Genomic DNA, 25,586 nt, shown 5'->3' on the forward strand with positions numbered 1-25,586 from the left:
TACACCTAAGAAAACAGTTTATTATTCCATAGGAAAAAGGCATTTTCTCTCTTTACAGTATCTACTGAGACTGCGGGGTGTGTTTAATTCCAAATGAGTCCTGAAGTTTGCTCATCTGCAAGGTGGATTTCTGGGTTTAGAAACGACTTCTGTATTGCTTTTTATTTATGTATTCAAATTACCTACTAGAATTGTATGCAAGAAAGTTAGATGTTCAACAGATGTGAAGGAACGTAAGTATTCCTACAGATTTACACTTAATCTCAAACATCATGGGCTAAAAATCTAATCATAAGTGCAACATTAATACACATAAAGTCAGCAATGCTAGGTAAAGCATGAGAAATCCTTTTAGATGCTTCGCGGTCTCTCCAACAAGCCCTAAAGCCTGGTGATCCTGACTCACTTCCCGCCCGTGGCTGCCTGCTGGGGGTCTGCGGTGCTGTGGAAACACTGGTCCGTGTCTTCCCTTGCAGGAAGCCGAGCTCTGAGCACCATGGCCAGCTGCTGCAAGTGGGACGAGTGCAGCAGACGCACAAGTGCCTGTTGCGGCGTGGGAACCGGACGGAGCAGGGAGCGCACATGATAGTCGGCATGGTCCTGGGGCGTGGCCTCGGCTGTCACGGGACATGTCCCCACACACGCCACCCTCTGCTCTCGCCAGTCCCAGGGACACGGATGCTGCTCTTACCTGGGGCTGCAGCTGCAGGTGAGGGAATGCCTCCAGGGCCCAGGCCACCTGCTCCTCATTCTCTGCCAGCGTCACCGTGCAGGTGCTGTAGACCAGCACACCCCCCGGCCTCAGCAGCTGAGCCGCCTGCAGAAGAGAGGGGCATCACGGGGCAGCCCGGCGTGGGGGGAGAAGGAAAGGCTCTGCCTGCTGCGGGCTCCTTCTCTAGTGAGAGCGAGTCAGAGCCATCCTCAGCACCCAGCCTACACCCCAGGAGCCGTCACAGCCCACAGGGACCGAGATGTCCGAGGCCATCACCCAGTTTCATGGCTTCAGATGGCGCTTAAGCTGAAAACACACAAAGGACCACACAGAAAGTAGGAACGTTGAGAGGGCAGTGAACTGTCAAAAAGGCATTTCAAATCTGACATGTCCAAAGCTGAACTATCTTCCTCCCAGACCTCCTGTGCACCAGTAGTCTTCCCATCCCATGGTTGAGCCTCCAGAAAACACCCAGCGTTTGGCCGCTCTCCCCACTCCCCAGGATCACCACAACGGTCTCCTGCTTCCTTCCTTCCCTCCACATCTGTCCTCAGTGCAGCAGCCAGAGAGCCCATGGACTGTGCCCCTGCCCTCGGCACTGCCTGCTCCTCCTCAGGGGACCCCGTTCAGCCCCAGTCCCCCAGCCCCTTCCACCCTGCATGACTTGTTGACTTTCCTCCCCAACAAGAACAGAAACCCCACCCAGATGGGCAGAGGCTGTTTCTTCCATACCGCATGGGCAGCTCCCAGACCAGTGCCTGGCAGACAGGAGCTGCTCAGCAAATTCTGGTCAGAGCAATCAATGAATCAGAAAGGAATTATTATGCAAAAATGAAACTATCCTGGATAACAAGAGTTGATCTTTCACATGCCCCAAAATACAATACATATACTTCCGCTTTCTTAACCAGTGTGTGCTGATCAGAATTCAGGCTCTGTCACTGCAGACCAGCCGTGGCCTTCAACCTGGTGCATCTTTTCATTAAATCCTTGTGGCAGCTGTGACGTGGACCTTCTGTGGGGGGAGAGTCCCCTACTCCCCATTCCTCTGCTAGGGGACTTCTCAAGTCTACACCCTCACACACTGTCTGTCTGTCCATCTGTCTGCCTGTGCCCACCCTGTCTCACACAAGCCATTCGTTTCACTGAGATCAATGCATCTACCCCTGGTCGCCTTTTTATATTTTTCCTTTGCTATGATTTAAAAAGAACAAAAAACCAATACTCTTCAAACAGTACTCTAATTTTACCCTCAAATCAAAGTAGGTTTCAGCTGTGAGTAAAACTACTTTTTTCTGCTGCTCTTGAGGAAATTTAAATAGCTCGCTGTAGGCGCTGGCTTTGTGTATGAACGGAGACGCCAAGAAGGGCAGCTGGAAAGGCACTGAAAGGCAACCCCAGTCCTCGGCTGCCGCAGCCACGCATTTATGATGAGGCTGAGTGCAGACAACGAACTCATCCCCCACCAGACACCGGCTCTGCTCCGACATCCTCCGACTCGTGTTTACCAGGCTGAGAGAAGCCCTCAGTTGTTCTGTCTGGGCCTTCCCTAAAACACCCCGGAGACCAGTTAGAGCTGCAAGACTTCCAAGTTCTCCGGCATTGCCACTGGCCTCTGAGATGACCCAGGAAGAAAGAGAATGACCCTGTGAATCCCCGATTCTTCCCATCCATTAGTAACTACTGGCAACCTGGTGAGTTTTTGTTTTAAAGATAGAGCAGTGTTTGAAATTCATTCACCATTACTGCCTCGATCCCCTAATGCGTCGGTCCATGCTACCGGAACGCTCCCTGCCCTGGGAACTAGGTCTCCTCGTTCCTAGTTCCTGTGACACCCCAAGCCCGTGCGGGCCACCACCCCCCACAGACAGCTGCTGCTTACCGCGGCCAGGAGCTTCCGCTGCAGGGGCTGGTATGACACCACCTCCTTCAGGGTCCAGGCACAGGCCAGGCTGGGCCTCTGCCCCATCCCGCTGCAGGGGGCATCGAGGAGCACCCGGTCAAAAGACTCGGGGAGGAAGGGAGGCTCCCCTGGAAAGAGAATGATACACGTTTGCCATCTGTCCTACCAGTCTAAAATAGAAAATCTTGAGCGAGAAGCTGTATAGGGAAATTTAAAATCATAACCTGAAATAGAAAATAAAACCAGCTTCTCCCTTCACTCAGGCAGCTGTTAGAACGGGTCTGGTTCTGATTTAAAGGAGGCTGTGATAGTTTCGTGCAAACCAAGGCCTGATCAAATGTGACCTTGTTCCCAAACCCAGGTACTCCAGGAGTGGCCCCTTCCCCTACAACTCCTGCCCCAGACGGCCCTGGGAGGGGAGCCTGGGGGGCACAGCCAAGCACACTGGTCCCCCAGCTCAGGTTCCGTCTCCACCATACTTCCTTTTTGCTCATTTGAGTAATTTTCTCCACTCCAACTTCAGAGCCACGTAGCATCCCCGGAGAGTCACAAAACCAAACTGTCTGAAGCAGCTGCCGACCGCCTGGACTCCAGCGGGGTGGCGTCCTGCAGTCCCACAGCCACAGCGCCTCGGCCTCGGCACGAGTGCCTGCCAGCCCGCCTGCCTCCTCTCCGGCACCGACCTCCTTCCTCCTTGCTGTCTCAGAAGGAATATCCTTTCAAATTACACAAGTAATCTATGGTTTGTGATAGAATTCTGATAGAATTCTCTAGAGAGACTTTACCAGTGTACACTTCATTATTATGAGAGTACTTGTTTTCTGAAAATCCTCATGTATTTTTTCTTTATATGGTCATGTTTTTTGTCTTTCCCTTAATTCTACTGTTGTTTTTTCTTATTGATTGGAAAGGCTTTTTATGGATGTTAATCTTTCCTCTATTAAATATTTTACAAATATTACCCACGGTTTGTCATCTGCCTTAGGTTTTTTTAATATACAGATCTGAGTATTAAATGTAACGTTCCTTGTTGAGTTCTACCTTTGCTTTCATACTTTAAAATATCCCCCATTCTGAAATCAGGTAAATATTCATCTATATCTGCTTCCAGTTATGTTCATTACTCTTGACACTAACCACTTTAGTCCGTATTGAACTTATTTTTGTGTATAGTCCTTTCACTGCTCTCTCCAAAAAATTTTTTCTCTGCGCTACATACTGACTAATGTACTCTTGCCTCCGGGTTTGAAATGCTACTTTTATCATCACGCACTAAATTCTTGTGCACACTTGGACCTGTGCAGAGGGGGCAGGATGTCTGCAAACTGCAGCTCTCCTCTGAGCTCCTTGCTATGAAGCCTGGCAGGGGACAGTGAGGGGACAGGAGTCCCTCCCTCCTGTGGTGGCTGTTCCGTCACAGCTCCCCAGGTGGGCGGCAGCAGGCTCCACTGTCCCCCAGGGTGCCCCCAGTCCAGCAGCATGGGGGCAGTGGGGGCAATACCCCACACCTGGGAGCCTCTCCCCCGAGCACTAATTCCTTGCGGCTGCCCCCTCCTGGGACCCTCCTGGCTGCCTTGGTGATCCCCTTTGGCTTCCTCAATTCTCTGATGTCTGTTTGATTCCTTACGCTGCTTATTTAAGCTAAATTGTCTCTGTATAGTATGAACTTAGTATCAATTTATACTAGGTGGATAATTTAGTCTCAGTCTTCTCTGTTGAACTACCCTACAGAATTCTTTTTGATCCTGTGGCCAGGTGAACGCCCCTAAAACACTGCTCAACAACTTCTCCATTCCCGAGAAAATGAAACCAAAAACTAAACAGGTTCCACTGCTTATATGAGGATGAGAATCTCCACAGCGTGGCCCCACACACTCCTCCAGCCCCGGTTCTCGGTACTCCCCTACACAGCAGCGTTCCAGCAAAACAGGGCCTCTGTCCCCAAACATGCGTGAACGCTCCACTGTCAATCCTCACTGCCATTTGTCCAAAGGCTTTTAAGGCCCAAGAAACGTTGCCTCCTCTCTGAAGTCTGTCTGTGTTGTCCCTATGGGAAGTAATTGCCCCCCATGAATTCCCAGAGCACTGAATACCTGTGGGACGGCTCGTACAACACAGCCACTGGTGTGCAAGTCTCACCTCCTGCCAGGCACTGAAAGTTCCTCAAAGGCCAGGAAGTGTGCAAGCCAGAAACGCGTCACACAGTCTGTGTGGGTGAATGGGGTGCAGCCAGGCACCCTGGTACGTGGCAGCCCCATGAGGGCAGCAAGGCCTCAGCTCTGCACACGCCATTTCTTGCAAGCACAGGATGACTCAGAGAAGTTAAATTAAGAAATTTCTGAAAACATTTCAGACCTGTCTTAGATCTCCAAATGATCCCCTACCTGGTCCAAGTGAAATTTCTCTCATTCAAAACTAGAAAGGCATCTGAGGATTCTGTGGTGCAAACGTATCGCAATGTCTTTTAACTCAAACCTTTTCCACAATAATACATAATTTTGCAACTACACAGGGACTTCTAAAACCACATCATTACTGGGTGATGTATAATGGAGGAGCAATTTTAAGTTAAAAATGAATGAGATTGAGAATCTAAGATAGCGGCTAGGTGAGACAGGACATAAAAAATATCTCCGTGAAAAATACTACATAAAAACCAGAAAGTGACCCAGAACACCAGTTTCAGTGATGCACCAGCTGGACAAGGTCTGCTAAAACCACAGGGACCGTGCACTTGGTGAAACCGGGCATCTGTGTTCTGAAACGAGTGAGTAAGCCGTCTGAAAGTCCCACGGCCGCAGTGCAGCATGGGGAAACCAGGGGTTGGCATTTGGAGACGGACTAGTTCTTTTAAAAAATAAAAAAAAAACCCAGGAGCGGCTGCAGTTACGACGGTGAGAACCGCGCAGCGAAGCACAGCAGGAGCAGGCTGTGCCAACCTCTCCATGCCTGGCATGGAGGACAGACTGCTGCTAATTCCCTCAGGGCCAGGGAGCAGAGGGGAGAGCCAAAAGGAGAAAGAAACCGCACTGCTTGCAGCCGGCTCCCCGGCGGACTGGAGACACTCCTGCCCGGGGCTGTACCCACAGCCCAGAGTCGTGCCAGGAAACCCAGTGTGATGGGGAGTGTATCCCACGGCACCACGCACACACCACAATATCGACCGTGGACAGTGGCCTTGGGTGCACACACAGCTAGTTGTCCCGGAGCTGGGAAGGCGGAGCTGTCTGAAAGGGGGGGGGGGTTCTGAGATGCCCCATTCAGCCATCTTTGCATCAGGCTGGGAGCGCCCCTGCACGGCCCAGCGGCCTGCGGCTTCCCTTGAGAGACGGCATACACTTTTGACGTAGCACAGCCTTCCCCCAGCAGAGGGGGAAGATCACAGGTGAGAAGGGGGGCCCGCTCGGAAAACCCAGGGACACTACGTCAATGCCGGGGACTTGTGGGTCAGCAGCAGAGAAATCTGGGGCAAAACTGAAATGAAGGCTTAGACTCCTGCAACAGCCTTGAATCTCCGGGAACACCTGGGAGCTTTGAATATTAAAGCTGCCCTGCCTCCCTAACCACCCAGACACACACCCCACATTCAGGGCGGACAGCACCAACAACACACCTAAACTTAGTGCACCAATTGAACCCCACAAGAATCATTTCCCCACACACCACAAAGACAAAGTTGGGGAGAACTGACTTGAGGGGAATAGGTGACTCACAGACACCATCTGCTGGTTAGTTGGAGAAAGTGTACTCCACCAAGTTGTAGTTCTGAAAAATTAGACTGGTATTTTTTACAACTTGAAAGAACCCTATCAAGCAAAGCAAATGCCAACAGGCCAAAAACAACAGAAAATCTTAAAGCATATGATAAAACCAGATGATATGGAGAACCCAATCCCAAACACCCAAATCAAAATATCAGAAGAGACACAGTACTTGGTGCAATTAATCAAAGGACTACAATCAAAGAACGAGAGCATGGCACAGGATATAAAGGACATAAAGAAGACCCTAGAAGAACATAAAGAAGAAATTGCAAGAGTAAATAAAAAAAAAAAAAAGATCTCATGGAAATAAAATAAACTGTTGGCCAAATTAAAAAGACTCTGGATACTCATAATACAAGATTAGAGGAAGTTGAACAACGACTCAGTTTACTAGAGGACCACAGAACAGAAAAAGAACAAAAGAAAGAATGGAGAAAAAAATTGAAAAAATCGAAATGATCTCAGGGATATGACAGATAAAATCAAACGTCCAAATTTAAGACTCATTGGTGTCCCAGAAGGGGAAGAGAAGGGTAAAGGTCTAGAAAGAGTATTCAAAGAAATTGTTGGGGAAAACTTCCCAAACCTTCTACACAATATAAATACACAAAGCATAAATGCCCAGCAAACTCCAAATAGAACAAATCCAAATAAACCCACTCCAAGACATATTCTGATCCAGACTGTCAAATACTGAAGAGAAGGAGCAAGTTCTGAAAGCAGCAAGAGAAAAGCAATTCACCACATACAAAGGAAACAACATAAGACTAAGTAGTGACTACTCAGCGGCTACCATGGAGACAAGAAGGCAGTGGCATGACATATTTAAAATTCTGAGAGAGGAAAATTTCCAACCAAGAATATTTTATCCAGCACAACTCTCCTTCAAATTTGAGGGAGAGCTTAAATTTTTCACAAACAAATACTGAGAGATTTTGCCAATAAAAGACCTGCCCTATTTCAGATACTAAAGGGAGCCCAACCAACAGAGAAACAAAAAAAGGAGACAGATACAGAGAATTTTAACAGACATATATAGAACCTTACATCCCAAATCACCAGGACACACATTTTTCTCTAGTGAACATGGATCTTTTTCCAGAATTGACCATATGCTGGGACATAAAACAAGCCTCAATAAATTAAAAAAAAAAAAAAAAAAATTTGAATATATTTAAAGCACATTCTCTGACCACAATGGAATACAAACAGAAGTCAATAATTTTTGATTTCTAACTCCACTATTTACTTCCTACATGATATAAAATACACAAACTCTAATGACAAATCAGTGGTTTTCGACTCAATGTAAAATATGTAATTTTGGACAAGAACTATATAAAGGTAGGGGAATGGAGGAGTATAGGAACATAGTTTATGTGTCCTATTGAAGTTAAGTTGGTATCAAAGAAAAACAAGATTGTTATGGATTTGAGAGGTTAAATTTAAGCCCCACAGTAAATACAAAGAAATTATCAGAGAATATGACCATAGAGATGAAAAGTAGAGTATGGGTTATGAGAAGTGGGGGAAGAGGCAATGGGGAGTTAAGAAATGAGTGTAGGGTTGCTGTTTGAGGTGAAGGGAAATTTCTAGTAATGGAAGGTGGGAAGGTGATTGCATTACAACATTCTAAATGTGACTAATCCCACTAATGGAACGCTAGGGAGGGGGTGGAATGGGAAGATTTAGGCTGTATATATGTTTCCACAATTGAAAACAAAACAAAACAAAACAAAAGTCTAAACAGATGACAACTGAATGCTAAGGATGATCCTGGATGGGATCTGAGGATGGAGGACAGGAGGCTCAAAGGGACACAGTTGAGACATAAGAGAAAAAAAGAAAAAAAAAAAGGGAAATATAGAATGTTAGCTTTGTATCAATGTTGAATTTCTTGAACTTCTTAGCTGCACTTAATGGGATTGCATAAAAGAATGTTCTTGTTCATGGGAATTGTATATGTGAATTATTGCTTGTTCAAGGATGTGTGCAGCTAGATCTCATATGTTCAGAAGACAGAGCAATAGATGATGGATGACAGACAGGGAGGGAGGGAGGGAGGGAAGGAGGGAAAGAGAAATGGTGGTGTAACAGCTTGTTAAAGTTGGTGGATCGGGGTATCGGGGGAGGGGGGTCAGGGTATGCTGGAGTTCTGTGTATGGGGTTTGTATTGTTTTTGCAACTGTTCCTATAAATCTGAATTTATTTCAAAATAAAATTAAAAAAAAAATGAGATTAAGACAACTCAAGGAAAGGGGGTGGGAGGAGTATTGCAGGCCCTTTCCCCCAAGAAACAACCGCAACCGGAGAAAATTATTTTAAAAAACAAAAGCCATTTAAAGTCTCTGGAACTTGTCCTAGAGGAATACAGCAAATGAGGAACCGTTTACTCACGAAAATGTTGCACCTCTGACAGCGCTCTCGCCCCGGCCCACGTCAGCTCGAGTGGCAGGAGATCCACCGCAGGTGCTGCAGCGAAGACCACCAGGCGCCCTCTCTCCCAAGCTCCCAGCCTACATTTTCATCCCCCACAAACCATGCTGCCGAGACTCTCTTCCAAGCAAGGGCCACTGCAAGGTCACGTACAGGGTGGAAGCTCGAACGCAGTGGCAGCAGGCGGCGTCTGCCGGGCCCCGACTAACCCTGCCCCAGCTCGCTCAGTTGGCAGGTTCCGTGCTGAGAAGACCAGTGGCTGCGCGGCCCGCACCTGCTTGTGCAGAGAGCAGCATCCTGGAGAAGCAGGTACTGTGCCTGGCCCAGCTCTGGAGCAGCAGCAGAGGGTCTGCCCAAGGGAAGAAGCAGTCTGCAAAAGCAGAGAGTGGCCGGTGCTGTCCCCCAGGGAGCCGACTTCCCTGGAGCAGCACGTGGGGGAGTCAAGCCTGTGGGTGCTCTTGGGGACAACAGAGACTGGGTGATGAGCAACCAGGAGAGAACCAAGGACAGAGCCGGCTAAAAGGGGCCTCCCAGGGTCCGAACAAACATCAAAGATTACCCATGCATAGGGCCCTGAGTTTATTTGCTCAGACTTGGTGCAGTTTACACTGCAGGGCACTGCTGAAAACAGCGCAGTGAGCTGGCGATGAGCGGAGGCCAGAGGCTGGGTGGGCGGGACAGAAAGGCCGGTCATCCCGGTGACAGTGACGGTGACCAAGCCCAAAGCAGCCCCCAGAGCAACACCAGAGGCTGGGTCCTGCCAGGAAGAGCGGCCACCCAACACCCCAAGCTGGTAATAAGCAGACAGTGATGACAAGCCCCAGGGGTTAGTGTCCACAGGTGTTACAATACATGCTTTAAAAGGTCTAATTTTCAACAAAAATTATCACATACACAAAGATCCGTTTACAGGAAAAAAGCAGGCAATAAAAAGTCAGTACCTTCTGCCTAAATATTCCTGAAGACTGAGAAAATAAGCAAATGGGAGGGAGGAGGTATAACTGAGAAGTTAGGATTTAACAAATGATTATGACTTATGAATCACTATATTGATATTTCCTTTTAGTTTCTAGTGTATTAGACAGCCAGAAGGAAATACCTGAAATTGCTGAACTATAACCACACTATACTTTGAAATTTGCTCTATAACCACTTGTAAAACTGTGAAATTTATGACTTTTTGGTATGTTATTTTTCACAATAAAATAATGTTTAAAAAAAAAAAAGTAATGCCCTTTGAGAGGGCTCAGATGTCAAGACTTGGTACACACAGACTTTAAAAAACTGCTGCTGTAAATATGTTGAAAGAATTAAAGGCAACCATGCTTAAAGTAGCAAAGGGAGGTTTGGAAATGCCCCACCAAATAGAGATTGTCCATACAGAGAGAAAAAATATTTAATAAAAGGACCAAGTGGAACTTCTGGACTTGAAAAGAACAGTAACTCAAATAAAAAGTAACAAGAGGGGCTTGAAAGTAAAGTTGCACTGGCAGAAAAAAAGAATCAGCAAACTTGGAGATACACGGGTAAAGAGATTATGCAGTCTGAAAATCAGAAAAAGTAATGACAAGAAATGAACAAAGTCTCAGAGAAATGTGGGACTATTAAGTGCACTGACATATGCTTAATGGGATTACCAGAGAGAGGAGAGAAAGGAGCCGAAAAAATGTTCAAATAAATAATAGCTATAATCTTGCCCAATTTATTGAAAACCATTAATCTACACATATAAGAAGTTCAACAAACTCTAAGTAGGACAAACACAGAAAGTTCCACAGACACATTATAGTCAAAATGCTGAAAGATAAAAACAGAGAAAATTTTAAAAGAAGCAAAAAAAAGGCTCATTACATGCAAAGGAACCCCAATAAGATCAACCACTGACTTCTCACCAGATGGAATAGAGAGCAGACGTAATGGGATGACATACTCAAAATTCAGAAAGAAAAAATCTGTCAACCCAGAAGGTTATATCCAGCAAAACTATCTTTCAGAAATGAAGGTGAAATCAAGATGTTCCCAGATAAGAAAAACAGAGAAAACACTGCTAAAAGAATCTGCTGCTAGGAGACCCTTGCTAAGAGAAATACCAAGTGATGTCAGATAGTCATTTGAATCCACATGAAAAAACAAAGAACACTGGTAAAGGTAATTATGCAGTTACAAAAGTCAGTATAAATGCATTATTTCATCTCCTTGCTTCTTTTAAAAGCATCCGTATAAAACAATATGTATAGAATTGTACTGTAGCCTATAGCAATTATGAGGGAGCTGTAAGACAGACAATTCCCAAAGATAAAGTGGGGCTGGGAACTGTGGTCTCTCTAGCCGGAGAAGTAAAGAGATTGAAAAGGTAATTTAAAAAATTCTCACACAAAAAAAGGCACAGACAGCTTCACTGGTGAATCTACCAAACACTTTAAAGAAGGATTAAAACCAAGTCTTCACAAATTATTTAAAAAAATAAAAAGCAGAGAACACCTCTCAACTCATTCTATAAAGCCAGCATTACCCTGGTAACAAAACAAAACAGGAAAGAAAACTACAGACCAATATCTTCTATGAAAATACATGGAAAAACACCGTCAACAAAATACAAACAAACCAAATCCAGTAACACAAAAAGGAGCAAATGCCCCAACGAAGTGCCCTAACCAAGTGGTAAATTATCCCAGGAATGCAAGGTTAGTTTGACATCTGAAAACCAATTAACAGAATAAAGGTCAAAAGCCACAGGTTCATCTCAACAGATTCAGATACAGTAAATGCCAAAATCCAACACCCTTTCATGATAAAGTACTTCAACTAGGAATAAAATTTCCTCAACCTGAAAAATTGGGTTGAGGAAATGTTTTTTAAACATTATTTATTGGGGACGACAGAGACTGGGTGACCTAAAATTACATAGGAATGCAAAGGACCCAGAATGGCCAAAAGATCTTGAAAAAGAGGAACAAAGTTGGAGGACTCACAGTTCCTGATTACAAACTTTGCTACAAATTTCCAGTAATCAAAATGGAGTGGTACTGGCATGAAGACAGAAACAGGAATCAATGGAATAGCAATGGAATGGCATTTGACATAAAACCCACAGTTAACATCATACTTGATGAAAGACTGGATCCTTTCCTCCTAAGATCATGAACAAGGCAAAGATGTCCCCTGTTGCAACTTCTTTTCAACACTGTACTAAATATTCTAGCCAGGGAATTAGGTAAGAAAATGAGTAAAAGGCTCTCAGGTAGAAAATGAAGAAGTAAAACTATTTCTATTAGAAGATGACATGATCTTGTCTGTAGAAAATGCTGAAGAATTCACTAAAAAAAAAAAAAAAACTATTTGAACTAATAAATGAGTTCAGCAAGATTGCTGGATACAAGATTAATATACAAAAATCAATTTTACTTATATAAACTAGCAATGAACAAGACAAAAATGCAATTAAGAAAATAATTCCATTTACCATAGTATCAACAGGAATAAATTATACAAAAGAAGTTCAGAACTCAAAGTCTGAAAACATGGTTAAACCAAAGAAACCTAAATAAATGGAAAAATACCCCATGTTATGGATTGGAAGATGTAATGTTAAGGTGGCAATACTCCCAAACTTATCTAAGGATTCAATACAAACCCTTACAAAAATATCAGTGTCATTTTTTAAAGAAATTGGTAAGGTGAACCTAAAATTATATAGGAATGCAAAGGACCCAGAATGGCCAAAAGATCTTGAAAAAGAGGAACAAAGTTGGAGGACTCACAGTTCTTGATCACAAACTTTACTACAAATTTCCAGTAATCAAAATGGAGTGGTACTGGCATGAAGACAGAAACAGGAATCAATGAAATAGTATTCAGAGTTCAAACATAACTTCTTACAAATTAATGGTCAACTGACTTTCAGCAAGGATGTGAAGACCATTCAATAAAGAATAACTTTTCAACAAATGGTGCTGTGAACTAGATATCCACATGCAAACGAATGAAGTTGGGCCCCTTTGTCAAATCACACACACACAAAAATAACTCAAAATGGACACTACACCAAGATGTTAGGGACCTAGACATAAGCACAAGCGACAAAAGAAAAAATAGAAAAACTGAACTTCATCAAAATTTAGAACTTCTGTGCTTCAAAGAACACCAGCAACAAAGTAAAAGGACAACCCACAGAATGGGATAAAATATTTGCAAATTGTATTTATGATCACGGACATGCATCTAGATAAAGAATTCTTACAACTCTAAAATACAAAGAGAACCCATTTTAAAATGGGCAAACATTCTGAATCAATGAAAAGATATAATATGCCCCATATGTACATGACAAGATGCTCAACACAATTAGATATCAGGGAAATGTAAATCAAAACCACACTGATATAGCTCATCACACTCACAAAGATAGCTCTAACCAGTAAGACCAATAACAAGTTCAGTGAGGGTGTGAAGAAACTGGAACACACACACACTACTGGTGGGAATCCAAAAGGGTGCAGCTGTTTTGTAAAACAGTCTGGCAGCTCTTCAAAAGGCTGAAAGTAGACTTACAACATGACCCAGCAAATCCATTCCAGGTATATAATCAAACGAAATGAAAGACGTCTACCTAAAAACTTCTACATGAACATTCATAGCAACATTATTCATCATATTAAAAGCTGGACACAACCCAAATATCCAACAACTGATGAATGGATAAATAATACATGTTACAGCCATACAATGCAATATTATCTGGTATAAAAAAGAAATACTGATACATTCTATAACATGGATGAATCTTAAAGACATTATGTTAAGTGAAAGAAGCCAATCACAAAAGACCACATAGTTTTTAATTCCCTTTACATGAAATGTGCAGCATCAGAAAATCTAAAGAGACAGAAATTAGATTAATGATTGTCCAGGGCTGCATGGCAGGAGTTTGGGATAATAGGGAGCTGACTGCTGGGGGTATGGGATTTCTTTTCAGGGTGATACAAATGTTCTAAAATTAAATTGTGGTGATGGTTGCACAACACTGTGAATATACTAAAAACAACTGTGAACTGTATAGTATGTAAAGTATATATATGCATAAAGTTTTAAAAATAAATGATATCAGAATATTATTAAAGATAGTATAAAGAGCATTTAAAAATAATCTCTACTATTCACTATATATGAGGATAAACTACCTTGTTTCCCCCATTTAACAAGTGATCCAAGTTGATATAGTTTAAAATAAGATGAGAGTAATTTTTCAAAAAATTTCTAACATGATATACTACATTCGCTTTGGCACCAAAACAGCAAAAACTGCTTTCAAGAACTGATGGTTTTTTAACCCCAAGATAACCACAAGGAAAATAGACAAAAAGTATATCCAGGGAGAAATGAGAAGGCATTTTAGATGGTACAACACACAAAAAAAAATAAAAATAAAAGTAGGCATTAACAGAAATACTGAAGGAGAGACAAGGTATAAGACAAAGATTAGCAAAATGGCAGAAGAAAATTTGGCATTATCAGTAGTAAATTTAAATGTAACTGGTTAAACTCTCCAGTCACAAGGCAGCGACTGGCAGAATTGGATAAAAAAACATGACCAAACTATATGCTGTCTGCAAGAGACAAAGACATAAGTAAGGTCAAAGACATAAGTAGGCTGAAAGTGAAAAAATATACCATGAAAGCAGTAAACAAGAGAGCTGGGAAGGCTATACAAACTACAGATAACATAGACTTTAAGTAAAAAAAGTGTTAAAAGGGACAAAGATGATCATTATATTCTCATAAGGGGTCAATTCAACAAGAAGTCCTAACAATTACAAACATCTAAAGGGGGAAATTGGTGGTTCTACATTAATAATAGGAGACTTTAATACACCACTTTCAATGATGGATACAACTGCTAGACAGATGATCAATAAAGAAATAAGACTTGAACAATACTCTAAACCAGCTAGACCTAACAGACATAATAGAACACTTCATCCAACAACAAAACATACATTCTTCTCAAGTGCACCTGGATCATTCTCCAAGACAGACCAAATCTTAGGTCACAAAACAAGTCTCAAATTCAAAAATATTAAAATCATGCAACATATGTTCTCTAACCAAAGCAAAGTGAAGCTAGAAATCAATAACAGATTGAGAAATGGAAAACTCACAAATATGTTGAAATTAAGCAGCGTACTCATATACAACCAACAGGTTAAAGAGGAAATTACAAAGAAAATTAGGGAATATCTTGAGGTGAATGAAAATGAAAATACAACATACCAAAACTTATGGGATGCAGTGAAGGCAGTGCTGAGAAAGAAATTTATGGCTCTAAATTATTACAATAAAAAAGAAGAAAGATTTCAAATCAGAGACCTAAACACAAAAATAAGAGAACAAGCAAAAGAAGAGCAAACTATACCCAAAGTGAGCAGAAGGAAGGATATAAAGATTAGAGTAGAGTAAATGAAATACAGAATAAAAAAACAAAATCAACACAACCAAAAGTTGGTTCTTTGAAAAGACTCAATAAAGTTGATAAAACATTAGCTAGAATAACAAAGAAAAAAAAAAGAGGACACAAATAACTAAAATCAGAAATGAAAAAAGGGAACATTACCACTGACCCCAGAGAAATTAAAGGGGCTATAAGAGGATATTATGAACAACTGCACACCAACAAATTAGATAACCTAGAAGAAATGGACAAATTCCTAGACACGCAAAAAAAAAATACCTACATTGACAAAAGAAGAAATAGAAGATCTCAACAAACCGAATACCAGTAAAAAAATTGAATCAGTAATCAAAAATCTCCCAACAAAGAAAAGCCCAGGGCCAGAAGAATTAACACCAATCCCGCTCAAACTCTTCCAAAAACACTGAAGAGGAAGGAACACTCCCTAATTCATTCTGTGAGGCCAACATCACCCGCATACCAAAGCCAAATAAAGACACCACAGGAAAAGAAAATTACAGACCAATATTCATTATGAATATAGATACAAAAATCATTAACAAAATACTAGGAAACCAAATCCAACAGCATATTAAAATAATTATACACCACGATCAAGTGGGATTTATCCCAGCTATGCAAGAGTGGTGCAACGTAAGAAAATCAATCAATGTAATACACCACATCAAAAGAATGAAGGGAAAAAAAAAAAAAACATGATGATTTCAATTGATGCAGAAAAGGCATCTGACAAAATCCAGCACACCTTCTTGGTAAAAACACTAAGAAAAGTAGAAACAGACGGAAATTTTCTCAACATGATAAAGGGAAAATAGGAAAAACAAACAGCTAACATCATACTCAATGGTGCAAGACTAAAAGCTTTCCCTCTAAGATAAGGAACAAGAGAAACATGCCCAGTGTCACCACTGTACTGGAAGTTCTTGTCAGAACAATTAGGCAAGAAAAAGAAATAAAAGGTATCCATATTGAAAAGGAAGAATTAAAACTTTCCCTATTTGCAGATAACATGATCCTATATACAGAAAATTCCAAAAAGTCCTCAACAAAGCTCCTGGAACTAATAAATTAGTTCAGCAAAGTGACAGGGTAGAAGAGCAACACCCCAAAATCAATAGTGTTCCTATATACAAGCAATGAAAATTTGGAAGAAATCAAGAAAAATATTCCATTGACAATAGCAACTAAAAGAATCAAATATCTAGGAACAAATTTAACCAAGGATGTAAAGACTTGTACATGGAAAACTACAAAACATTGCTAAAAAAATCAAAGACGACCTAAAGAAATGGAAGGATATTCCATGTTCATGGATTGGAATACTAAATATTGTTAAGATGTCAGTTCTATCCAAAGCAATTTATAAATTCAACACAATCACAATCAAAATTCCAAGAACCTTCTTTGCAAAAATGGAAAAGCCAATCATGAAATTTATGGGGAAGGGTAAGTGGTTCTGAATACAAAAGCCATCTTGAAAAAGAAGAATAAAGTTGGAGGACTCAGAATTCCTGACCTTAAAACTTATTACAAAGCCACAGTAATCAAAACAGCTTGGTACTGGCATAAGGACACACATATAGATAAATGGAATAGATTTGAGAGCTCAGAAATCAACCCTCACATTTATGGACAACTGATTTTTGATAAGGTGACAAAGACCAATCAAGAGCTCAAAAATCAACCCTCACATTTATGGACAACTGATTTTTGATAAGGTGACAAAGACCAATCAATTGGGAAAGAATAGTCTCTTCAACAGATGGTGCTGGGAAAACTGGATATCCACTAGCAAAATAAAAAAAAGACCACTACCCTCATCCAATATACAAACATCAACTCAAAATGGATCAAAGACCTAAATATAAGAGGCAGAACTATCAAACTCCTAGAAGAAAGAGTAGGGAAGCATCTTCAGGACCTTGCATTTAGGAGTGGTTTTAGACTTTACACCCAAAGCACAAGCAACAAAAGAAAAAAATAAATAGGCCTCATCAAAATTAAAAACTTTTGTTCCCCAAAGGATTTTATATCGTGAAAGTAAAAGAACATCCTACACAATGGGAGAAAGTAATTGGAAACCACATATCAGATAAGGGTTTAAAAGCCAGAATACATAAAGAAATTCTTTAACTAAACCACAAAAAAAGACAAACAACCCAATTTAAAAATGAGCAAAAGACTTGAATACATATCTCTCCCAAGAAGATACAGTTTGCAAATGGCTAAAAGGCATATGTAAACATGTTCAACGTCATTAGCCATTAGGAAAATGCAAATCAAACCATGAGACACCATTTCACACACACTAGGATGGCTACTATTAAAAAAAAAAACAAAAAAACAAAATTACTGGTGTTGGAGAGGATGTGGAGAAACAGGAACACTCATTCATTGCTGGTGGGAATGTAAAATGGTGCAGCTGCTGTGGAATGTGGTTTGGCAGTTCCTCAGAAAGTTAAGTATAGAATTACCATATGACCCAGCAATGCCACTTTTAGATATATGACCAAAAGAACTGAAAGCAGGGACTCGTACAAATAGTTGCACACCAGTGTTCATAGTGGCATTATTCACAATTGCCAAAAAATGGAAGCAGTTCATGTGCCCACCAATTGATGAATGTATAAGCAAAATATGGTATACACAAAATGAAATATTCAACTGAAAAAAGGAATTTTTTTCCGACGCTCACCCTCGGAACACAGCCATGTGTGGGTCCCGCCAAGCCCGGGCATGGACGTGGACAACGTGCATGGAGACTAAAGACATCACATTGAGTGAAATAAGCCAGACACAAAAAGACAAATATTATATGCTTTCACTTATATTAAATGATTAGAATAAGCAAATTCATAGAGTCAGAATCTAGAATATAGGCACCAGGGGATGAGTGGAGATAGGGAAGGGTAAGTTAAGACTTAAAATGTATAGGTTTCCTATTTGGAACATAGGACATTTTGGTAATGGATGGTTGTGATGGTAGCACATCATTGTGAATATAATTGACAGCACTGAAACATATATAGACATATAAATATAAATATAAATATATATAAATATATGTAGCTATATAAATATATATAAATATGGTTAAAAGGGGAAATGTTATGTTATATATATGGTACTAGTATAAAACACAGAAAATAAAATCCATGGAACTGCACTTCACAGTGAGCCCCAAGTTAAACTATCAACTATAGTTAATAGTACAATTATAAAAAGGTGCTTTCATCAGTTGTAACAAATGTTCCACACCAATGCAAGGTATTAATAATAGGGTGCTATATGGGAATCCTGTATTTCCTGCATGATTGTTCTGTAAACTCACAACTTATGTTAAAAAAACAAAACAAAACTGATAGTTGGAGCTCTTACATTATGTACCAGAGAACTGGTTTCTTTCTATATATTTTATTTCTGAGGAAAAGATAAGTGTCAGACTGTTCTTTATAAATATTCTCTGTAAACAGAATATAACATTGTAGATAATGTTTATTTCTAATAAATGAAATCTAAACTTAATATAACTGCCACTCTTCTCGATTGTTCCTGTCTTCAGCTAAGTCTATTATGCATACAGATTAAAAAATTTATGACTAAGAAGAAAATAACTTACAATGTGGAACAAATTGCATTTTCCAAAGATGGCTGCCACTTGCTCCATCACACACGCCCTTCTTCTGCCTGAACTGACACTCCTCCCAGTGGGAGACGGGGGCTATGCTCCTCTCCTTTATTCCGGGCAGCAGCCCAAGGGACACTCCACGGCTTCTGGACGAGGCCATGAAGTGTGATCCAGTTTCTGCCTGGGCTCTCCGGACACTCACCCTCGGAACACAGCCATGTGTGGGTCCCGCCAAGCCCAGGCATGGACGTGGAAGGGAAAGCCTTCAGGATGACACCTACTTGGCCCGCCAGGGTGAGAGCCCCAGGTGAGGACCAGAGCACCAGCCAAAACCCAGAGCTGAGGAGGATATCAAAAAACGACGGTCAGAGCTTCCACAGTGGGAGGTGAGCAGAACAGACTGCAGGAGTCCAGGTGACCACACAGCCGACTGCCAGTGCACAAGTCTCGAGTCCCAGATCGAGTGTGTTCTTCTGCCTGGCACCTCATGCTACCCGCCTCACCTCAAGGCTTGCAAACACTTTCATTTTAAAAGGGAAAAGAAGACTCTTAGTGATTAAAATAAATACATGTAAACGAACACCATCACCACTTTTAATCATAAAAACACTTTGTCAGACTGCTAGTTGCCTTTCAATTCCATTCTCCTTTTCTACAGTAATGATTTTAAATGGGCACAGCTAAAGAACCACATTTCCAACTTCCTTTGCGGCTAAGCTGATGACATGACTGCATTTGGCGGGGGATGTGCACCCCACTTTGAGGCTTGGGGCTTAAAGGCCTGGCAGTACAGCCTCCCAGACCTTTTGGCTTCTCCCTAGAAAGGACTGGAGCAGCCCTCCTGGACTGGTGATGAAGCTATCAGAACTGGATGCCCACATCTGTGAGGGGATGCTAAACAAACAAGCAAACATATAAAAACACAAAAACACTTGGATCTTTCCTAAGCCTCTATATTTTGGCCCCTTACATATAGTGCCTGAGTCCACACATCAACTGATGTAAATCCCATGGAAAACCTTGGCTAACTTAAGAGTCACAATCAACTGACCACGAAATACTGCTCTCATGTAATCAGGCAAATCTGGCCTATCCCCAGCTCCCCAAGACGACAACGAGTCCTTCGGAACAAGCCCTGCTATTCTGAATGGAAATATTCCACGTGTTTCATTAGTTTGATTTTTAATCTCACGTGGTTTACTAGATATTAGGCAGATGTTACTAAATAACTCCTCACTTGCCATGAGTCTCAATAATTTTCACGTTGCTACCAATGTAACTTTTACCAGATTGACTCTACAACCTGACATTCTAAATTAAACACCCAAAATCAATCTTTATAAGAGACCATCTTCAGTGAAAACACACCTTGGTGAAGAGCTAAAGGTGACCATCTAAGATCACTAGTTAATAAAGTGATATGGATGAGTAAAAAATCAATGATCAAATATCCCAAGCTAGTTAACAGATTATCTCATTTTAACACTGAACTGACCTCAAAGATGGCTACCCTGGTATCTTCCTTGTTCTCATCTAATCCCGAACTATTACTACTGCGAATGATACTCATCTCACTTCAAAGACATATAAATACTGGTCACGTGACCAACCACCAATTTTAGCAGAGTCGCTGATACAGTCTACTGAGCTAACAACTGCCCACTCATCATTCTTAGGAACAAAAGCTCATATCCAGGGGCCAACCAGATGGTCAGAAACAGGATTTTTCTCAATGGCAATTGAGATGACTTGAAAGGGAAGAAATAAAGAAGTAGGGAGCATGTCATCAGCTTTTCAAAAGTCATCTTTCATCAAAGTAGTACTATCAATAACAACAATAAATATTCTGGAAAACTAAACCCAATTAGTTCATTAAAATGAAACAGATACAGTGATTTAATAAATGTAGTAACAGTACCCATAGCAAGAACTGTGGCAGTTTTTCCTTCCATCCCTGAGCCATACTCCCACATTCTTCAAGAAAAATGATGAATGTAAACAAAATACCTCTGGAATCACAGAATCAGGGCTCACAATAAATCAGCAAGAACAAACCATTTGGTCAAGTCCTGGGTTTGAACTAGGCATTACTAACAACCTGATAATCAGGGATGGGATAAAAAAGCAGAAAGTTAACTATTATGGCAAAATAGCATGATCCATGCCTGGGTTCCAAGGCCCTAAGGATATTTTAGGACAGAACAATGATAGAAAAGATCTGTCACTGACCTGTGAAAGCCAACTGGAGAGCCTTTCCAGTGAAATCCACTCACCTTCTGTGCCCACCATCTCACGTTTAAGCGCCTTGGTGCCATCAAAGCAAAATGCCCTGATGGACTTCAACCCCAACAATGAAGCATTCTGCTTTATTTTTTCTACTTTGTGGGATATTTTATCCAGTGCTATTACTTCTCCCTAAAAAAATAAACATACCAAAATAAAATGTAAATTCAAAGTAGTCAAGAAAGTTATTTAAAAATTCATGACAAATTATAGTCAACTCCATTCCAGCCCCCCTTAATTTTAAAGCTGATTAACAAAATATATATCAAATTTACATCACATACTTATTTTAGTCTTTCCTTTAAAAAAAAAACATTCTTGCAGAAGTATTTCTTATAATGCCAAATTATTTTTATATTTTTTATTGTAGAACATAACATACATACATAGAAGTGATAACTTTCCAAGTGCAATTTAACAAGTAGAGAGCAAGTTATAGGATTACAATTCCTATAATGTTATAGGTTGTAGGTTACAGTACCACAGTCTGTTATTTCCTTATGTGAAATATAACATATATACAAAAACGTAATATCTTTCAAAGTATGATTTAACAAGTAGATGTATAGGAAACTTCGAAAGTTGCTATGAGTTATAAAATCATAGTTTCAGTTATTTCCTTATTGTGAAATATATATACAAAAAGGTGATAGCTTTCAAATTACAATTTAAGAAGTAGCTACAGAACAAATTTCAAAGGATGCTATGGGCTACAGTTCCACCATTTCAATTCTTTCCTTCTAGCTATTCTAATACCCTAGCAACTAAGAAAAAGAAAATTATATAAAGATTCAGTATTCATAATCCTTTGTTAAATTCCATCTTGTCTGTTGCTACCCCTTCCTCTAATTTAATCACCTTCCCGATCTTCAGGGGATGTCTGGACAGTGACCTCCCTAACTTGTTCATGTTGAAAAGGGGTGTCGACTTTATGGGAAAAGGGAACACATATGGTTGATGTTCTTGAAAAGACTACTGCCTCTGGGTTTTGGGACTTAGCTGGTATGGAGTTCTCTGGAGGATTTAAGTTTCTGAAGAACAAACTTAGTGAGTAAAACTTACTTTTAACCAACAAAACTCAAAATAATGTTTGCAGAACCTGGGGCGGGGAAGAGGGTGGAGTAGGGAGACCTGGGACTCAGTCCTTCCACCAGAACCACTCTTGAAAGGGCAGGGGCTGTCTGAAACCACTACTTTGGAACTGGAGGCCAGGAGAACACTGTGCAGCATGCGGGGAAGAGCAGGGTCAAGAGGCTGATAAATTAGGGTGCAGAAAGGGAAATGGCTCTCCCCCGGTGGCAGCTACCGGTGTCCATCCCCCCCTTTCACTGCAGGCTGCCGAGGGGCCCAGGCCCTGGCTATCTCACTGGTGAAAGAAAGGGACATAAAAATCCTCTTCCCCAAGACTACAGGTGGGCACGGCCGACCACGGGCACAATGTTGGTTAGTGACCTCGGATGGCGGGGGCGCAGCTCTGAGGGCATCTATTGTTTCAACCCTGCCCCAGCAAAGGCAGCGGAGAGGTGTGAAGACGCTGTGCTTCCTCGGGGCTGCGGGGACAGTGAGCTGAAGGGCTGCATCTGCTGGGCAGGCCAGGGAAGCTCAGCTTTGAAGGGCCATTGAAGAAGCTCTTAGAGCCTCTCCTGACCCCCTCCCAGGGCATGCTGGAGCCATCTGCACCCCCTTCCTGTGTCCCTAGCCGTGTATGCTGGGAAAGATTGACTTGGGAAAGATCTCTCTGGGGTGACTATTCTCCCAAGATTTGCCCTCCAGGCAAAAGCAGCATGACCCAACCAAAGGAGGGTGAGAAAGTGTAGAGCTGGGCAGTCTGGGACGAAGGCCTGCCAGCTGCAAGCACCCAGGGGAGAGGGAAGTCGGACTCCTGGGAAACAGAGGGGACAACCAAACTCCTATAAACAGGGGAACTCTAAAACAATTATCAAATAAAAGCCTAGGACAAGACAGAGGCCCAGAAAGACTTGGGAAACCCTGCACACTGCACTCGCCTTGGGCAGGCCTTCCTGGGAGGCGGGCTGAAGCTCAAGAAGATCTCTGTCTCAAAGCCAGCAGGTTACAAAACCAGGAAACAGACATCTTAGGGAATAAATCCCAGAATTAACATTTTAAAATATTACAATGTACAGTGAGCAACAAAGGCGTGCAGACAAACAAAGAAACAGGAAATCATGGCCAATCCAAAGGAAGAGGACAGAAATCCAGAAAACACCAAGACCAGACTGTGGACATACTTACTGGATAAAGATTTTTTTTTAAAATGATCTTCAATATGCTCAAGGAGATGAAGGAAAACAGAGAGAAAGAACTAAAGGATATCAGGAAAACAATGAATGAACAATACAAGAATCTCAACAAAAGAGAGAGAAATTTTAAAAAGAAACTGAACAGAGCTACTAGAGTTGAAGACCACAGTGATGAAAATGAAAAATACTCAGGAAGATTTCAACAGCAGATTGGAACTACAGAAGAAAGAACCAGTGGACTCAAGACAAAAGACAATTCAAATGAGTCAGGCTGAGAAAGAGAAAGAAAAACTGATTATAAAAGTGAAAATAGCCTATGGGACCCCATCACGCCCACCAATTTACACATTATGGGAGTCCCAGGAGGAGAAGCCAAAGAGAAAAGAGCAGAAGGAATCTTCAAAGAAAATAACAGAGAACTTCCCAAACTTAGTAAAGGACATGAATATGCACATCCAAGAGCCCACAGAACAGAAGACAGGATAAACATGAAGAAAACTACACCTGTCATATACTGATCACACAAACACAAAAGATAGGGAGAGTCCTGAAAGCTGCAAGAGAAAAGCAACATGTTACATACAATGGAGTCCCAGTAAGATTGAGTGTCAATTTCTCATCAGAACCCTTGGGGGCAAGAAGGCAGTGAGCTGAAATACTTACAGTGCTGAAAAGAAAACAACTGCCAGCCAAGAATTTTATATTCAGCAAAACTTTCAAAGAATGTGGGAGAAATTAAGTCATTCTCAGATAAACAAAAGCTGACAAGAGTACAAAACCACGAGAGCTGCCTCACAAGCAAAGCTAAAGGGAGTTCTTCAGAATTAAAGGAAAGGACACTAGACTGTGGGTCAAACTGGCATAAAGAGATAGAGGTCTGCAGTAAGGAAGCAGACAGCAAGAAGGGAACGTCCGCTTCCAGAGCTGGGCGGGAAAATCACCCTGCGTGTGACTCTCGGGCTCTGCCCACCTCTGCCAGCCAGGTGCTGAAGACCGAGTGGGGATTCCACTGACGCAGGGGCTGCAGGAACCCTGGAGAGAGGAGCCTGCGTCCTGCATATCCACTAGGCAAGCTGCCACATACAAGGACGATCCACTTGGACTTTGGAGCAAAAACTACATATCTACTGTGTTAAATCACCAAAACATGGAGATTTACTTTTTTAGGCAATTAAGATTAACTAATAGGATTACCAGTAAGGGTCAAGACCCCTGGACCATCGGAACCCACCAGCCTCAGTGCCTTCAGCCCTCTGCAGGGCGCCTTTGCTATGCACTTCATTAAACATGTATGTACCTATTTCTCTATCATCTATCGGCCGGTCTCCCCAGAGAAACCATAAATCATTCTGTGTGAGTGGCTTTTTACTGTTTAAATTTGCATAAAAGTTATCATACTAGAAAAGAATGTATTTGCAATATTCTAAAGAAATATACAAATATCCATTAAAAATCACCAATTTTTATGCCTTGCTCATTTCTGGAAAAGCAAAACTAATGTCCTGAGACATCTGCCTTATGCTACTTTGTGATGCAGATGAATAATACTTGAATATTACTCATAAAATCAATCCTCATCTCAGTATTTTCTGAGCTATACACATAAAGTTCAAGTGAATTCTAGCAACTAAAGCCAGAAAAACCTAAATCAAAACACCGCGTATCATAGCAAAATGTTCTGAACTGGTATAAACAGCAGCTTAAAAGTAACATTATATAGTAAAACTTGGGTTATATCAAAGTCAATAAAAACAAGAGGTCTCATTTCTGAGAATGCATTGTGAAAATGCATATGATGTTTAAAAATATTCTACAAAATTTTAAAAAGATGGAGGGAAAGACCCTTCAATGTATTTTCTTGCTTTTGTTCCTTTAACACACACTGTTATGGATATATGCATCCATAATAAATAAAATTAGCAGATCAGGTTCCTAAATGACACAAGATTTAGTGGTCTCCATTAATACTGTGACACACAGGAAAAGTGAGTTGAACTGTAAAGTAGTCAAAAACAACCAGAATATGGTTCAAATGTCCAATGCCGATGGACACACCTCACTGACTGAAGCTATTTATTTAAAAGTACAAGGGCCCAATCCTTTCTCAGGAACCAAAGTACTAATTCCCAA

General features: G+C 41.4%; 2 protein-coding genes across 9 annotated transcripts in view; one reads left to right on the top strand and one right to left on the bottom strand.

The window, feature by feature from the left end:
* CACNB2 (calcium voltage-gated channel auxiliary subunit beta 2) overlaps positions 1-3,544 on the top strand; it is a 309,005-nt gene extending 305,461 nt beyond the window's left edge. For both annotated transcript variants that reach the window (XM_037837665.1, XM_037837666.1), the window contains 2 exons: positions 477-2,406; positions 3,139-3,544. The gene's annotated coding sequence lies outside the window, so the exon portion shown is untranslated. The remainder of the gene's footprint in view (positions 1-476; positions 2,407-3,138) is intronic.
* The window catches only part of NSUN6 (NOP2/Sun RNA methyltransferase 6), a 58,294-nt gene that overhangs the window by 912 nt on the left and 31,796 nt on the right, over positions 1-25,586 (bottom strand). For all 7 annotated transcript variants that reach the window (XM_037837671.1, XM_037837670.1, XM_037837672.1 and 4 more), the window contains 3 exons: positions 21,186-21,327; positions 2,595-2,743; positions 692-817 (listed from right to left, as the gene is read on the bottom strand). In XM_037837671.1, the coding sequence (XP_037693599.1) occupies positions 692-817; positions 2,595-2,743; positions 21,186-21,327 (417 nt within the window). The remainder of the gene's footprint in view (positions 1-691; positions 818-2,594; positions 2,744-21,185; positions 21,328-25,586) is intronic.

The sequence above is a fragment of the Choloepus didactylus genome, chromosome 5, assembly GCF_015220235.1.
Source record: "Choloepus didactylus isolate mChoDid1 chromosome 5, mChoDid1.pri, whole genome shotgun sequence".
In the NCBI taxonomy this organism is placed as follows: Eukaryota; Metazoa; Chordata; class Mammalia; order Pilosa; family Megalonychidae; genus Choloepus; species Choloepus didactylus.